This window comes from Saimiri boliviensis, chromosome 6 (genome assembly GCF_048565385.1).
Source record: "Saimiri boliviensis isolate mSaiBol1 chromosome 6, mSaiBol1.pri, whole genome shotgun sequence".
NCBI lineage: Eukaryota > Metazoa > Chordata > Mammalia > Primates > Cebidae > Saimiri > Saimiri boliviensis.
Window position 1 is genome coordinate 75,411,541 of NC_133454.1, and position 17,026 is coordinate 75,428,566.

Below are 17,026 nucleotides of genomic sequence, written 5' to 3' on the forward strand. Positions count from 1 at the left end.
CAATGTCAATTAGTAAGAGGCTCTGATGATGACTGTTCATTAGGCTGGGTTGATATGTGAATTCACCCTATTCTGGCCCATGTATTATTCCTGTTCCACTTTCAAACTTGAACAATTTGGGTTTGAGAAATTCAGACAGTCATGAGTCAATATCTGGACCTATCCATGTAATATGTTTCTTTCTGTTTGAGCATGTTATGATTGTTTTCCTTATGTATGGGTATGTTTAGGTGTCTCTAGGTATTTGCATCTGTGTTTGCACATGACTATGTGTACTCGCATGTGTACTCTATATGCCTGTGTATGTGAATCTTGTGCTATGTGAGCTTGTATACATACATGTGCCTGTCTGAGATGACATGCTCAAAATGATCAGTTTCATATACCATGTTCAAGTTTCATATACCATGCTCAAAATGCTCATGTTTTAGAGATAAAAACATTTTTTATCTATATAGTAATATGTACATGTGGTTTGTATGTTAACGTATGTATAGTAGGTGAGACAGATATCGCACAGTTTTTTTTTAAATAAAAGAAGTAAAGTCAAACCTCAGATCAGTGCAAGTAGGTGTAGCCATTTTATTGACAGATGTTCCAGCCGTGGCCAATAATCTATTTTTCAGCACAGGAAGCACTGGTTGATAACTCCTTTTCCAGGACTTCTCCTGGCTGGAAGCATCAGGAGAGGTGGAAATAACAAATGAGATGTTCAGATGGGTTAGCAGGCAGGTAGCAAGCAAACAAGTAGGCATGGTGGTTAGAATCTGCAATCTCTTGAGCTTGTGGGTAGCAGCATTGGTGTTACCTTCAGCAATGAGTGCCTGAAGATTGGCATGATGGTTCCCAAATCCCAGGGAACCTGGAGAGATTCCATCTGTTTGCTAAAACAAATCTCAGGAGCTTGCAGAGGTTGTGAAGCATCCTCATCTGGGAACTGTAGCCTCTACAGGACTGTTCCAGACTTGTGGCAGCACTCAGGTCCCTTGGGCTCAGCTCTAACTGGAACATTTCAGGACTGTGGCACTGTGTCAAGGTAGCTGCAGCTGGGAGCAGGAAGCCAACCCAGGCCCCACAGGTAGAGTGCAACCCAAGGCAGAAGAACAGGAGCCTCTGTGGCCAGCAGCTGGAGACTCTGCTCAATCTGCAATATTGCTTGTGATGCTTTAGGGTTGGCTAAAGCAATAAGCAGGTCAGAAATCTGTGTCTGCTGCAGGAATGTGGGCAACTGCTGCCTCCACTGTTTAGACAGCCTGGGCATACTCATGAACAGCATAACCTGAGCTGCCAGGTAGGGGGTGTTCATAAGCGACTGCATCATGCCTCCTGTTACTTGGGAGCTGGTCTGCTCATCTGACAGCTGGAGATCACCCTCTAACATCTGTCCAGAGCTACTTAGAGAAACGGTGGCACCCTTGTATTCTTCTTGAGGCTGCTGGGTAAACTGTATGTTAGGTAAGGCTGGTATCCCAGCTGGCTGCTGAGTGGCACAGATATGGCTCTGGCCCTTGGTGGAGATTGTAGCAGTGTTGACCTTGGAAGTGTGATTGACCTTGTTGGGGGTGTCATTGGCTGAGATGTTTGAAGATAAACCACGTGAGCTATTATAAATGACTTGGGTTGTAGGATGCTGTGGGAGCTGGTCTCGTCGTTCCTGGGACAGTGGTGGAGTTGGAGATAAAGACTGGACTTGTTCCAGCACTTGTCCAACCAGGAAAGCTGAGAAAGGGTTTCCTCCAAAAGAATCTTGCATGCTGTTCAGCATTTGATCACTGACATCAGCACAGTTCTGACCCAGGGTATTATTCCCAACTGGCATTGTCTCTAAGCCCAGATGTGGCTGAGGGTTCAGTGGATAGTCAAGGTTTTGCGAAGGTTGGTGGAGCTGCATTATCTCTTGAATCATAGCAAGGTTCCTGGCCAGCTCCAGAGTCTGCCATAAGATCTCAGAATTGTCAAGAAGGCAGGAAACCTCTGGGCTCTGCTGCATCAACTGTTGCGTGTCTGGGTGTTTTAAGATGAACTGCCGCATGAACTCCATGTTGGACAGAAGCCTCTGAATGCTAGGATTCTCCAGCATCTGTGCTATGTGCTCTGGATGGCTCACTTCCAAGTTCTGGGTATGCACTTTGGGTGTATCAGATCCCATATAGTGGGCCAATTTCACTGGAGCTTCATTCGTACCTGTTGGTTGGTGCACCCCACTGCTGTTTCCTTCAGTGTTTCTGTCCCGGTGGCAGGGATCATCCGTTGGCAGGTCCTGGAAGGAATGGGCCAGAGATCTGGAGCCGTGCTTGGACTTAATGACCAGGTAGATGGTGTGACCATCCATAATGCCCCTCTGACTCAGCGTGTCATGGTCTTTGAGAAGACGGCCCATGAAGACCAGCACAAGTTGGTCCATTTGGCATTGGAAGTGAGCCGATAGCTTCTCCTTGAACTGCCTCACCGAGATGTCATTAGCCACCATAAAGTCCTTCTGGTTGCCTGCAGTCTTCACTATCACTTGAATGGCACTTGAAGAGATATTTTTGTCTGCAGGAAGACCTGAAGAACACCCACTCTGGGACATCCTGGATGTTCAAGAGATTACATGCATGAGCTTTAATGGGTAGACAGACAGGGAGCAGGAGGAAGCAGGGGCAGAAAGGGTGAGGGCAGGATAAGGTGTCTGCAGGCCTTTGTCTCAGATTCTGTGTTCTCAGGCCACAGGATAGTGTTCTTGTTGCCCAAAAAGGGATGAGTGGCCAGGCTGGGACCAGGTATTTTGCGATGTTGTGCCCTTACCTCAATTCTCCAGATGTGGCCCAGCTGAGGCCTGGTGTGGCTACTGATTCATACTTCATCCATGGTGGACAAAGTGGTTATGACTTCTAGGGCTACCCCTCCTCCTACCCCACCCACCCAGGACATGAATCTTCAGAAAAGGGGTATTGTGATGTCAGTGCTATCCTCACAGCCACCCTGGGCCAGCTGGGGAAGGAGGACCAGGTCCCTACAATAAATTAAAGAGGGGTCCAGGTCCCTACAATAAATTAAAGAGGGGTCCAAGTCCCTACAATAAATTAAAATAGTTTTTCAGAAAACAGGGATGAAGTTCTCAGGATAGAACGAGTAAGAACACAGAAAAGTAAATAAAAAACAAATTTTAAATGTGGAACCTGTGTTTCTGTATGATACTATGTGTATGTTCCTGATAGGGATGTCAGACTTCTATGAAAAGTTGGGTCTTCTGAAGCCATAGATAAAACCACACTCCTGTAAGAATGCAGTCTCTCCCATAGGGAGGAGCTGTTTAATTGTTTTAATGATCTGGAAATGTGGGCCTTATTTACAGTCTAGATTTTGGGATTCTAAAGTTAATTGTGCTCCCATATGGTGGGGAAAATGTTCCTCTGTCCTAGGAAGCAGGAGTACGGGTAACCAGGAAGGCTCTTCGTAGGGACATTCCAAACTAAATATGAATGAGCTGTTTTTTATAATACGTTTTATTCACATATCACTTGATCTCCTCTACATTTCATTATAGCAGAAGTTTTAGAATGATTTGTTTCAATGTCCTAACCCACTCTTGTGTGCCACCTTTATGGCAAAGCATGAAGGGGGAATGTTGTCTGTAAATCAAAAGGTGGGAAAGGAGGTGGTTAGTAGTAAAATTTTAAGGGGACAGGTGCAGGCAACTAAAAAGCTGAATTATTGGTCCCATATAAATTTGGAGAATTGTGTTTGATTTTTATTTAGAAGCTGATTACATTTCTATTAATAGATATGTTAAAATGTGTATTTATGTCTATGCTGATGTTTAGGTGCAGTTGGAAATAATTTTTTGTATGAGTGAGAACATATATGTCTCATTGAATGTGTATATGAAAGTATATGCATTTCTGTGTTGCAAGGAAGGCTTCAGGGTCTGGATTTTATATGTTCCATCAACCTGCCTGGAGAGGGAGGAGCACAACACAGACAGGTAAGGAACAAGCAAAGAACTCAAGCCTCTATTGAGCTTCAATACAATTCAAGCCTGTATTGAAGACAATCTAAGGGATGACAGACAGTTGGCCAGGAGACTTTCTGCTGCCAAATCAATGATTCTTTATTGAGAATATATAGACCCCCAGCACCATCCATGTCAGATCCTCACCATGCTGTGTTACTGGTTGCTAACTTACTACAGCAATACTCAGGCCTAAGCACTTCTCTTGCAATTGCCCTCAAAAGTGAGATCAATCCAGGACAATGAAAATTGATTTTCAGACCAAGATTTTGCCCCTTTTATCCCCAGGGACCTCAAAGGAAGGTAGAGATAAGAAAGGGAACTACTTTATTGACTGTTAGGACTGACCAAAATAAAGCAAAGAAAACAATTAGTAGAGTATTTGTTTCAATGAGCAATCAAAACATAGTAGCTATTATTTTTTTCTTCCTTATGGACATTCTTCTGTATCTAGACTCCACTGCCTTCCTTCCTTCCACCTGTTCTTGAGATGCCAGGGTCCTGTAACAGGACATATTTCTGGAGCTGGATTCAGGGAAATTTGTTCTCACAAGGTCACATTGGAAAGTTCTTTAAATTACCTGTCAGTTATGAGTAATCTTATCTCCTAACTTTGGTAAGTCCTAATTACCCATAAAGATTTTGAGAGGGTTCCAAGGCATGTAAATGTATTTTATATGCTACAAAGTGTAGCCCATATAATACATTTTATATAAGCATAGAAATTAGAGAACATTATTTTCAGTTATACTAATGTTCAGTAACACTAATCTTTCTGAGTTGAGCTTCAACTGGGGCTCTTCAATGACTGCTTCAACCTATATTCATGTCTTCATGTCTCTCTCTCACAATGGGTCTATATCACATTTCCACACACACTGACTTTTAACATTCTGTGTGTTGAGCCTACCTCCCTAGCAAGGCTGACAGTTTGTTGAAGGTCTTATTCATCTATGTATTGACTTTTTTAGTCATTCTTTTATCTAATAAATATGTATCAGCACCTATGTTGTACATACTTTTCTATGTAATCTCATGTAATCTTCCCATATATTTATAATTATCTTCATTTTACATATGGCTAAAAAAGGCTGTGATATGTTAATTCATTTTCCCAAGGTCACTTTAGCTTAAATGGCAGTACTGAGTTTCAAACATAGATTGGCTTAAGATCAAATCTCAAGCTTGGCCAGAGACATGTTCTGAACTTCTAGGCAGGAAGTTAGGATTGTGAGGCCCAGATGTAGAAGAGTTTGTCCTTTATACAGAATCAAGAGTAGAAGTAGAACCATATTTGAGTTACTATGGTATTAAAATTGTTAGACAGTGGATTTGTGAAGGAAGCTCAGGGCAGTCTGGGCCATGCTTGTCTCATGAGAAGAGCATTAGGAGGTGACCTGTCAGGCCTAGGCTAGGTTTGCTTTGGAGCATACTTGAAATAGAGAGAAGCGGCTGCCCTGGGGCTAGAAAGAAACCTTCGGGTCAGGGTAGGAGACATTTGAAATTAACCTGATTGCAGAAGTCACTCAGGGCTCACCTGCCATCTGTACGTAGAGGGGCCACCTAGTAAAGGGAAGAGGCTGGATTGGGTGCTGAATCTCGGCCCCAGGCACCTGCCTTGTATGAGAAGCCTCTCCAATTGAGCTGCACCACAAGGGCTTTGCTAACTTTCTGGAGGTCTCCATGGGCACAAGAAGCTGGAGGAGAAAGCAAGCAAGATATGAGCCAGGTTTAAAGCACACAACTCACTGGTAGCTGAGTGTGAAAGTATAGTAACTATGTGTGGATTTGAGTTTATATTTATGCACCTGAGTGCATATACAAGCATATCGGCAGGTTGATTTTGCATGAACATAGGTTATTATGTATGCCTGATTATGGGTGTTCCTATGTCTATGTATACATATGCCCATGTATAAGAATATATCAATCTCGGTCTGCATTTTTTAGTGACACACAAAACAAAGAAATGAAAGATAACTCTATCAAGATTTATATTTTAGCCGGGTGCAGTGACTCAGGCCTGTAATCCCAGCACCTTGGGAGGCCAAGCCTGGTGGATCACCTGAGGTCAGGAGCTGAAGATCAGCATGGTCAACATGAAAAAACCCTGTCTCTACTAAAAATACAAAAATTCGCTGGGTGTGGTGGTGTGCACCTGTAATCCCAGCTACTTGGAAGCCTGAGGCGGGAGACTTACTTGAACCCAGGAGGCAGAGGTTACAGTGAGCTGATACTGCGCCATTGTACTCCAGCCTGGGAGACAGAACAAGACTCCGTCTCAAAAAAAAAAAAGATTTGTACTTCTCTTCCCTCAGTTTACCATAGCCAATATGCACTCTCAACCTGGTCTCTGGAGAGATAAGGCCTTGAGAAATTCAGTCTGTGAACTCACCAGGGGGGAGGGGTGGTCCAGGGTATCTGGAGGCCTGTCCCTTCTCTTTATCTCTCTCACATTCACTTAGTTGACTCTCAAGGACATCCACCTCCTTTTGGAGAGCATCAAAGCTGCGCTGGTCAGAGTCAGCCAAAAGCCTGAGAGTGAGACTGGCGTTAGTCACCTATTGAAATGAGATGCCCGGGAAGTGGGTTGCAGAGCGTTCTTAAAACTGAATTCTGAAGCCCGGCACGGTAGCTCACGCCTGTAATCCCAGCACTTTGGGAGGTCGAGGCGGGTGAATCACGAGGTCAAGAGATCAAGACCATTCTGGTCAACATGATGAAACCCCGTCTCTACTAAAAATACAAAAAATTAGCTGGGCATGGTGGCGCACGCCTGCAGTCCCAGCTACTCGGGAGGCTGAGGCAGGAGAATTGCTTGAACCCAGGAGGAGGAGGTTGCGGTGAGCCGAGATCGCGCCATTGCACTCCAGCCTGGGTAACAAGAGCGAAACTCCGTCTCAAAAAAAAAACTGAATTCTGGCTGTCATATTCCTCAGCTCAGAGTTTTCTTCCCCCAGAAAGAAATAATGTTAGAAATTGTCCAATTTGTGAGGTTAGAGAAGACAAGGGGCTGTGAGAGGAAGAGGTTTATTTTGTTTTTGTTTTTGTTTTTTTAATTTTTCTTTTTAAAACAGAGTCTTGTTCTGTTGCCCAGGCTGGAGAGCAGTGGCGCCATCTGAGTTCACTGCAACCTCTGTCTTCCGGGTTGAAGAGATTCTCCTGCCTTAGCCTCCCGGGTACCTGTGATTACAGGTGCCCACCACCATGATGGGCTAATTTTTGTATTTTCAGTAGAGATGGGGTTTCACCATGTTGGCCAAGCTGGTCTCAAACTCAGCCTCAGCCTCAGCCTCCCAAAGTGCTGAGGTTATAAGCCTGCGCCACTGCACCCAGCCTAGGGAGGGGTATTCTTTAATCCATTCATATACCTGGCTCTGGAGTCGATAGAGGAGGTCCCCAGCCACACTAACGCCTCCCTTGGCCTTAAGTTGAGTCACCAACTCCTGTGCTCCCTCCAGCTCCAGGTGCAGCAGGTTGAAGGCTGGGTTCTCATAGGGAGAAGTAAGGGCACTGGGATTCCTGGACTTCAGTATATGGCTTATTTCCAGAACCTCATTGTCTTGATCTTCAATGGTGCGTGCATACTCACTGACCTGGGCCTGTGGGGAATGAACAGGAAGTTGCCCCAAATGTCAACACCTGTGGCTTCTCCCATTCGGTTGTGTCCTCCCAGGACAAAATTGCCCTATTTTCATCTTCCAGTGGGCCCATATCCATTAATTCATCCATTGCTATGGGAGGCACCCCCTAAATAAGCCTCTCTATAGTCTGTTACTATCACTGGAGATTCTAAGGATAGTACAGAATTTCCCTTCATTCTAAGGATTCATCTCAAAGATGAGGGCTGTGCCACTTCCTTCAATTCATTTACTTCCAGGAATTCATCCCCATGCAGTGTTTAATAGAGATTCTGCTTGGATAACTCCCAGTCCCAGCCCACAGATCAAGCACTTGCTCTGGATAGCTTCTGCTCATACTTGCAAATGAGCTCCTGAGCTGTACTATACAGCTGTTCCAGCTGCTGCAGGAGGATGGGGTTGTTGGATAGGTGAACTACACAACAGCATGTGCCTCCTTCATCCACAGAGCTTGACACACTTCTCACCAGCTGCAAAGTATGGCCACAGGCACACTAAGCATAATGAAATATGTTGGGGCACCATGGGCTGTTTGCCGACATGAAGCAGAAGAGGTTGAGCCTACTTTGGAGTGCCAGAGAAGCATTGGCTCTGCACAGGGGTCTTCTTGACTGTCAGTTTGGGCATCCCTCTGTTAGGGGGTTGAGTTATACTTCCCTTGATTTCCCAGCATTGAAGCTTCAGGTCCCTTCCAGCACCTATTGGTGGGGCCTACCTCACCCTACCTCATGCACTGGCTGAATGTGGCTGCCGTTCACATTGCTGGAATCTGATTTTTCTTCAAGGCCTTGTGGGAGAGAGCAAAGCTGGTCTGCAGAGGTGTGTTAGGGGATAGGCTTAGGAAGCATCAGTTGTCTACAGTATCCCCACTCTGGAGGTCTGGCAGATTCCCACAACTTTACCTTGTATTGAAGACAGCCGGGACAGAGAGTTTCAAATCATCAAAGAAGCATTAGCAGTAACAATACCATGATACACCAGTCTAGATGGATATTTAGCATTCACAAGACATAACGGAGGGTGACTCGCAACCCACATTCTATAGTTGAAAAACATGAGCTTCTAAGAGTCTAAAAATATCTTGCTAAGTTATATGACAAATAAGTGACAATGCTTCAAGCTGCCCCCAGGTCCCATCTTTGTTCTAGATCTTATCCTCTGACACCTAAGGAAGTGGCAAACATCAAAGCTATGTTGGGGTGGGTATGCGGCAGAGGACAAGAGGGTAAGGCAGGGAGGCAGCTCTCTTGCTTCAGCTAGAAAGAGTCAGAGGGTGATGTTTTACAGAGGTGCATAATTTGATCTCTACTCCCTGTCATATGCCTATCATATTATTTGCATACTCAGAGCCCAAACCCACTGATTCCATAGCCATATTTCCTGAGTTCTAATCCTGACTCTGGAACACTGGGCAAATTACTTAATTTCTCTGTGCCCCATTGTCTTAATATGCATAATGGGGGGAAATGTGATGTTTATCTTATTGTTTTAAGAATTATAAATACAGCTATAGAGATGATAGATAGACAGACAACGAATATTTGTAGAGTACTTGGAACAGTGCCTGCCCTGCCTCTGGTAAGAGTCTTTATATTAGTTATATTTCGCTAAATCCATCTCTTAGCCTCATTTTGGAGCTGGATAAACCAGTACTAGATTCAATCAAGACTCCTTTCCAACTTTTTTATTGTGTATGCAATACCCGCTGAGGTTTCCTTACAAAGTCTCTCAGAATTAAAATGTCCGTGGACCCTGTTTTTCCCTGAGATGACTTCTCTTAAGATGATAGCTTAATCTGGTTATGTCTTCAGTCTGCTATTCCAGCCCAATAGTTTAGCTTTTGTAGAATAATAAAATAAAGATTACACAATCTTTTATAACTACCTTGAGCCCTTGCGTCTTGATCATGGGAAGAAAGTGGCAGATTTTTGCAGAAAACTGAGCCTCATAATTAATTAGTGTATACAGCCCAGAGTTCCTTTCTCCATTGGCTTCACCTTTGTCTTTCTTTGCTCCCCTTATGCTCATACATACAAGCAAAGGGAAAATCAGAGCATACCAGAGCATACAGGGTGTCCCATCTTGCTTTTCTCCCTCCCTAGTTCTGTCTACCCTCACTTTCTCCCAGAACTTGGAGGTTCTTGAACAGAATCAGAGTGGTGAAGAAAGCCAGGCCAAAGTACAAAGCAATCTCCATCTACTGCTGTGATCCCTCCACCCTTTGCCTGTACCTGAGGCTCTCCTGGCAGCACCAGGGACAGCAGCTGTAGTGCGGTCAGAAGAACTGTAACAGGCTGCATCTTGCATCAACTACGGGAGTGGAGTAAGTACTTAGGGCTCCCCTGGACTTTTATTTCTAGTCTAAGTAAAGAGTCTCAATAGGAGGGGGTATAAATTTTGACATTTGAAAGGGCTGAGAGGATGAAGGGGGTGTGGGGGGGTATGGAAAGGGACAGATTGCTGCCTCCAACATGGGGTAGTGAGTTTATTACTACAAACACAGTCTTTCTCATCCATCCCTAGTCTTAGATCTTCCCCTACCCTTCTGGGTCCTCTTGTCCAAAGAGATTAAGGTAAACCTGAGACATCCTGTGGGGGCCCTGGGATGGGTCCCTTTCAGGAGGGATTATGATGTTCCCCTCAACTTTGAGAAAGGGAAGTCTCAAGAAGGAAATGCAACTCTACCTGTTCAGTCTCAAGAACAGAAGTCATTTACTTAACTGTGTGCACTTGGATGAGGGCCAAAGTGTATATCTGGGGGGATCACTTCAGCAACACTGTAATGGACTGCTCTATTATATACCTTCCTTCACCCCTAGCAATTTATCTGCTGCGCTATGCCAGCTACTGTAAACTTTTCCATCCATTCTGCTACTCAAATGCTTCCCGCAGTTCCTCTGGTCTTAATGCCAGCTGCCTCTGCTGCCTGTCCTTTAAGAAAGCTCCCTTCCAATATTTCCTAACCTGCCACAGGAGGCTGTGGAGCCTCAAGTCTTCTGGCCTGTGAACTGCTGTTGTCCCTGTAGAGAAGGAAGAGTGTAGTTCCTGAGGCCTCGGTGTAGGCACTGAGTCACAAAGCTCAGTGCTCTTAGTGCCAGCCACCCAAAACTATTCTCTTTTCTTCTGCTATCCCTCTTGAGTATTTCTCAGACAATGGGTACTGTCACATTCAAGTGCCTAGGAGAATGTCAGATTTTCTATGAAGAATGTGTTGTTCGATTTTTCTGTTGAGGAATGTTGTCTCTGTAGCTCTACTACCTCTATCCTTTATTGTTTCTTTATTTTTCTCAGACCTTAAACTTTAGATAAGATGGCTGCTTAGTATAAAGTTCCTCTGGTTACTCATCTCATCCTTTGGAATCCTTGCCCTGGCATATATACCTAATAGAGAAAGGTATATGAAGCTGCCACTTCCCTTCTGGGGAAAGATCTGAGAAGTTGTGTGGCTATACGACTACAGGAAGACATTCCCAGAGCTTTGTTGGACAATCATTGCTAAGAGATTATATCCTTATCTTACTTTATGTATTCTCCCCCTTTCATTCCATGCTCAAGGCCAGAGACCCATTCTTCATTAGCTTCTCTAGCCTGGCCCTGCTGTAGAAAACAGCAGAGGAGCATGGAGGTTAGGAAGATAAGAGAGGAATAGTTTAGGAAACCTAAGCTGCATGAAGCAGGAAACCTGTCTGGGATTAACGTACAGGTGAGTGACACTAGAACTAAGGCATCTTACAGAAGAAGGGACATAGGAAAGGAAAAACAAAAGAACAGATAGAGCATGAAGCATGACAACTGATGCTGGAGTTGTCGTCCCCATATTTTGCCATCTACTAATAACCCTTAGCACAGGTTGAAAACACAAGAGTAGCCTTAGTATCTGATTAAAGTAGAGAAAGAGCTTAGTGAGGAAGCTACAGTATTGTCCACTCTCCACATCCAAAGCCAACAGGTCTTCCAAGCTGTAGGTATTAATCACCCAGGTCAGAAACCATGCCCATTTCCAGAACTGTGTTCTGCTTTATTCACATAATACCATTTCTCCAGATCCTCCTGTCTTTATCCCCTCAGCAAGCAGAGTCCTGCTTAGTGTCAGACATTGCACAAGGAGCCCAACTCAGAGATATCTTCCATTAATCTGGTTTTGGATAGATAAACTGATGGAGAAAATCTATGATCCTAGTCCTCAGGCTGTGTCCTAGACCTCCTAGCCTGTCACAGTCTGGGACCAACCACTTTCATATGTGTGTAATCCATCTATGGAGATCAATACGGACTTAGAGATATCAGGAATAGACCAGGCACTGTACAGCTGAGCAAAGAGAGGTCAGTTCAGTGTACTCTGCCTACAGAATAGGTGATAAAATAAGGCTGGAGCGAGCATAGGTCCACCTGACAAGACGATGGAGATGCTTTAATCGGAGCCCTACTCAGACAGGTCCTGCAGCATCACTTGGTCATCTGGGCACACACGCTGAAGAAAACAGGGATCACATTTATTCCTGTGGGGAGGCCCTCTCAGGGCCCACTTCTTCACTGCTTCTGTCCAGAAAAGTCAAAGCAAGTGCCTGAGCCTCTGAACAATCTGTCTAGTCAGCATTCCATAAACACAGGACTGAGAGCTGGAGACACCACCATGTAGAGGTTAGCCAATAGGATGTCAATATGGCTGGGTACTGTGTGACAACCAAAATGGTGAGTGAGGAAAGAGAAGAGGGCAGGGGTACAGAAGAGACCAGTGACACTAGCATGGCCCCACAGTTACCCAGAGCCTTGCAATGGGCACCACAGGATGGCAGGCAGCAGACAACACAGAGAATGAGGGCATAGGAAGCACCTACGAGCCCTACATCCAGGGCAGTGTGTTGGCCAGGCCATACCAGATGTTGGGGCACATATCCAGATGCCAGCAAAGCCACATCTATGTGTTCGCAGTATGTGTCTGGTGGGGTACACTGCCCACAGTAAGGCATTCTCTTGAACAAGATCACAGGATTCACCATGACACAGACACCACAGGTCACAGCTGCCCCAGCCACTAGACCTACCACACGCTGGGTCAGCAACGCCCCATAGCGCAAAGGCTGGCAGATGGCCGTGTAGCAGTCTACAGCCATGGCCAGCAGCACTGAGAATTCAGCAATGGAGGCCACATGGACAGCAAAGAGTTGAGCCAAACAGGCTCCAAATGAGATCTCACTTCACAAGCCCCAAAGTACAGCCAGAGCTCTGGGCACTGTGGATGTGGCCAGAACCAAATCGGCAGCTGCCAGAAGCTCCAGCAGTGGGTACATGGGTGCCAAGAGTGTCTTGTCAGCAAATACCAGCCCCAGGAGAAGGGCATTCCCTACCAAAGCTGCCATGTAGAGCAGGCACACAGGCACAGAGAGCCAGGCATGTTGAGCTTCCAGTCCTGATACCCCCAGCAGGACAGAGGGCCCAGAACCAGAGATCAACAAGCTCTGATTGACAGCTGGCAGTGCAGGATCCAGTGATCTTCTGCTTCCATCTGGCTGTGTCCCTGCAGGATATAAATGAGGACTCTGAGAGGCAACCGGCAATTGTAGAGAGATTTTAAATGAATGAGTGTGATGCTAGGGCTTAGGATGCTAGAGTGTTTGCCGAACGCCCTCTTCGTGTGAGGCACTTTTCTGGGAATTCATCAGATACTCAACTATGAATTCTCTAACAGTCTAGTGTGTTTGCTAACATTCTCATATGACAAATCAAAGAATTTTGTTCCTGAGAGATTAACAAATTTACTCCAGGTCACACAGCAGGTAAACAGAAGAGCTAGGATTTGAATCTAAACTCATCTGACTAAAGGCCATATTCTTCTGATAGGCCTCTCCTCTGGATATAATGATCCCCATCAGCCCAGGCACAGGAGACATTGGGTTATGTTTTCACTAATCACTTGTGCCAGAGGAAGTAATTCGTGTTCTCTACACCGAATTCTTCCAACTACAGTACAGCCTCTGTGTTCCCTCCACCCTAGGAGATATATAGGCCAGAAGGAAGGAAGCATATTAATAGGATGGCTATTTTCTACTCTATTCACTGACAGATGCTCAAAGCTCCTGTTTCATGATCAATTTCCAGAAGCCACTTTTTAAGCTCAGACTCCAAACTCTCCAAAACATTTCATTTCTCCAGTCTGTCTGGCACATTTTTCCATCTGCCCGTGACTTCTTACACCTCCTTCTCCAGGTCTGGTCCACAAGAGCTCTAGGAATCTGGTTGATGGAACTTAATTTGTTCTATAACCAGTGTGAATATCCATCCCTTAACTCAACTTTGTGGTTCTTCTTTCCTCTGTTCTTTTTCCGTGAGAAGATATGTTGGGCTCCCCACACTGGGGCCTTTTAGAGAGTAGAGAGTGGGCAGAAGGAGAGGGTCAGAAAAAATAACTATTGGGTACTAGGCTTAATACCTGGATGACAAAATAATCTGTACAACAAAACCCCATAACACAAGTTTACCTATGCAACAAATTTATATTTGCACCCCTGAATTTTAAAAGTTAAAAAGAAAAGAAAAGAAAATATTTGAGTTCTATAGAACTCAGTTTGAGAAAATCTGAGGCCCACTAAGGATGCAGAAGAGCATCAGGGCTGGGCTGCAGTAGAAAGGGCTGGAATTAGATACCATGGTGACAGTGCAACTGACGGTCTGCTGAAAGCGGTAACAAGGGGAGGCAAGGGAACACTCTGCTTACCTGGATTTCAGTAGACAACCAACAACAGCCTGAAAGAAAGCTCTAAGGTAAGGTGAGCTTTCCATGCCCCACCTGAGAACCAGAGTTATGTCCTTGAACTTCATGAGAGATAGAATCTGATATCCTAACCTGTACTGGAGACTGAGGAACCTGGGGCAGGTGAGCAGAGACTAGAATGTCTGGTCCTGCTTGAGATCTCAAGCTTCCCATGCAGCCCTCTTGGCAGCGCTGCCTCCTGGAACTTCTCTCACATCCCCACACCCTGACTCCTGCAGAGTAGAGACAGGCAATAAAGTGTATGAGACTTTCTCACGTAGGAGTCATATTGGCTTAGGAGCCAGAACTTCCTTCTAAAGGATGAGGCTTTGTCAAGTTGCAAAACTTGACCCTGCCCAACTCACAATGGGGCCCTAGGGGCTTCTCTGGACCTTGGGAACACCCTCGCAGGGCCCAACTTACCACACGGCAGGCCCAGTCTTCACAACACAAGAAAACTGTCAGCTCCCTCAGGGTCTGGGAACGTCTCTCCCGAAACCACAGGGCAAGCACAACACATACATTAAGAAGACACTTAAGAAACATGAGAAATTCTTGTACTCAGGGTGTGGGCTCTACTAGCACACTTCCCCTTGGAAAAGGTTCAGGGACAACTCCCCCAGATCACCCATGTCTGCAACACGCATTTCTCTTTCCATTTCCTCCCATAAGCTATGTGAAGGGGAGGAAGAGGAAGCTGAGGACCCCTTTACAACCCTGCCCTCCCAGCCTCAGCCTCTGCCTTCTATCTTGTTCTTGGCAGGAATAGCTGCACCCTTCTCATCTGCCATACTACTATTCAATATGGTACTGGAATTCGTAGCCAGAAAAATTAGGCAGGAGAAAGAAAGAAAAGGCATTCAACTTAGAAAGGAAGAAGTCAAATTATCTCTGTATGCTAACAATACAATTTTATACATAGAAAACCCCAAAATTATGTCCAAAAAACTCTAGATCTAGTAAATGAATTCAGTAAAATTTCAAGATACAAACTAACATACAATAATCAGTAGCATTTCTATGTACCAATAACAATAAAGCAGAGAACCAAGTCTAGAAGGCAATCTCACCTATAATTACTACCAAAAACATGCCTAGGAATACATTTAACCAAGGAGGTTAAATATCTCTACAAGAAGAACCACGAAGCACTGATGAAAGAAATTGCAGATGACGCAAAGAAATAAAAAAATAACCCATGCTCATGGATCAGAAGAACTAATATTATTAGAATTGATGAATACGCTAAAAGTTCATACTTCACCACTATGCAATATGTCCATGTAATAAAACCGCACTTGTACCATTTAAATTTATTAAAAAGATACTAACATAGCAGCTAAGATTAGAATAGCATTTTAAAATCTGCAAAGCACATTTATCTACATTTTTTAATCCTAGTACTGATCCTATGAGATGAGCAAGATAGCATATAAGAACTAAAATACAGCATAACCAGCAAAAAGTTTACGCAGCCATAGAAATAAATAAACCTTCCTGGAGCAGAGGGTAGAAAAATAATAGCAGGTGATGGAACCAGAGATATATAGTAGAAGGAGGAATAGAAGACATCAGTACAGACATCAGTTTCCTTTTTGTTGGGGTTTCTTGCACGATGTGTCTTTCATGAGAGCCATTCACATGTATTAGCGTATAACCATGGGTTTGAATGCCTACTAGGATGAAAGGAGTATGTGCTTTTAAATTGCTTCCATTCTGTATTATTTATTATTCCTTTCATAAACTTTAAAAAATATTATCTCTTGGTCAATCCATGTTCTCAGCAACATGGTAATAACCAGAAGAGAATAATAGAATCCTAGAAAATCTTCTGGTATCTGTGGGCATTTTTGCAAGTTGGCACAGAAAGCAGAACTCTCATACAGTCAGATGTGGCTTAATTTTAAGTAACTAGAGTTCACATTGAAGTAGACAGTACGATAGTGGTTACCAGGCTGGGGAGTCCATGTTAAAAGTTTCAGTTAGACTAGAGGTATATATTTTAGTGATCTGTTGCACAGCATGGTGACTATAGTTAATAATAATGTATTGAATACTTCAAAATTTCTAAAAGAATAGATGTTAAATGATCTTACCATAAAAAAGTATGTGAGGTGTGAATAAGTTAATTAGCCTGCTTTAGTCATTTCACAATGTATACAAATATAATCACATTACAAAGGACCCTATAATATGTACAATTAATGTTTGTCAATTAAAATTTTTAAATAACCAAAATGTAAATTAATTAAAATTTTAAAATACAGCCAGAGTTTATAACAATCATAAAAGTAGGCTCTGAGAAATGCAAATCAAAACTACAATGAGATACCATCTCATATCAGTTAGAATGGCAATCATTAAAAAGTCAGGGAATAACAGATGCTGGAGAGGATGTGGAGAAATAGGAATGCTTTTACACTGTTGGTAGGAGTGTAAATTAACCCAACCATTGTGGAAGACAGTGTGGCGATTCCTCAAGGATCTAGAACCAGAAATACCATTTGACCCAGCAATCCCATTACTGGAGATATACCCAAAGGATTATAAATCATTCTACTATAAAGACACATGCACACGTATGTTTATTGCACCACTGTTTACAATAGCAAAGACTTGAAACCAACCCAAATACCCATC

At 44.0% G+C, this 17,026-nt stretch overlaps 1 protein-coding gene across 1 annotated transcript; it reads right to left on the bottom strand.

Moving 5' to 3' along the window:
* Window positions 1-527: 527 nt before the first annotated feature.
* Window positions 528-12,749, bottom strand: UBQLNL (ubiquilin like). The gene is given in 7 exon segments (XM_003923359.4): window positions 528-860; window positions 863-2,679; window positions 6,390-6,555; window positions 7,366-7,596; window positions 8,361-8,446; window positions 9,867-9,945; window positions 12,513-12,749. Coding segments are annotated over 7 exon segments (2,949 nt in total).
* Window positions 12,750-17,026: the final 4,277 nt, after the last annotated feature.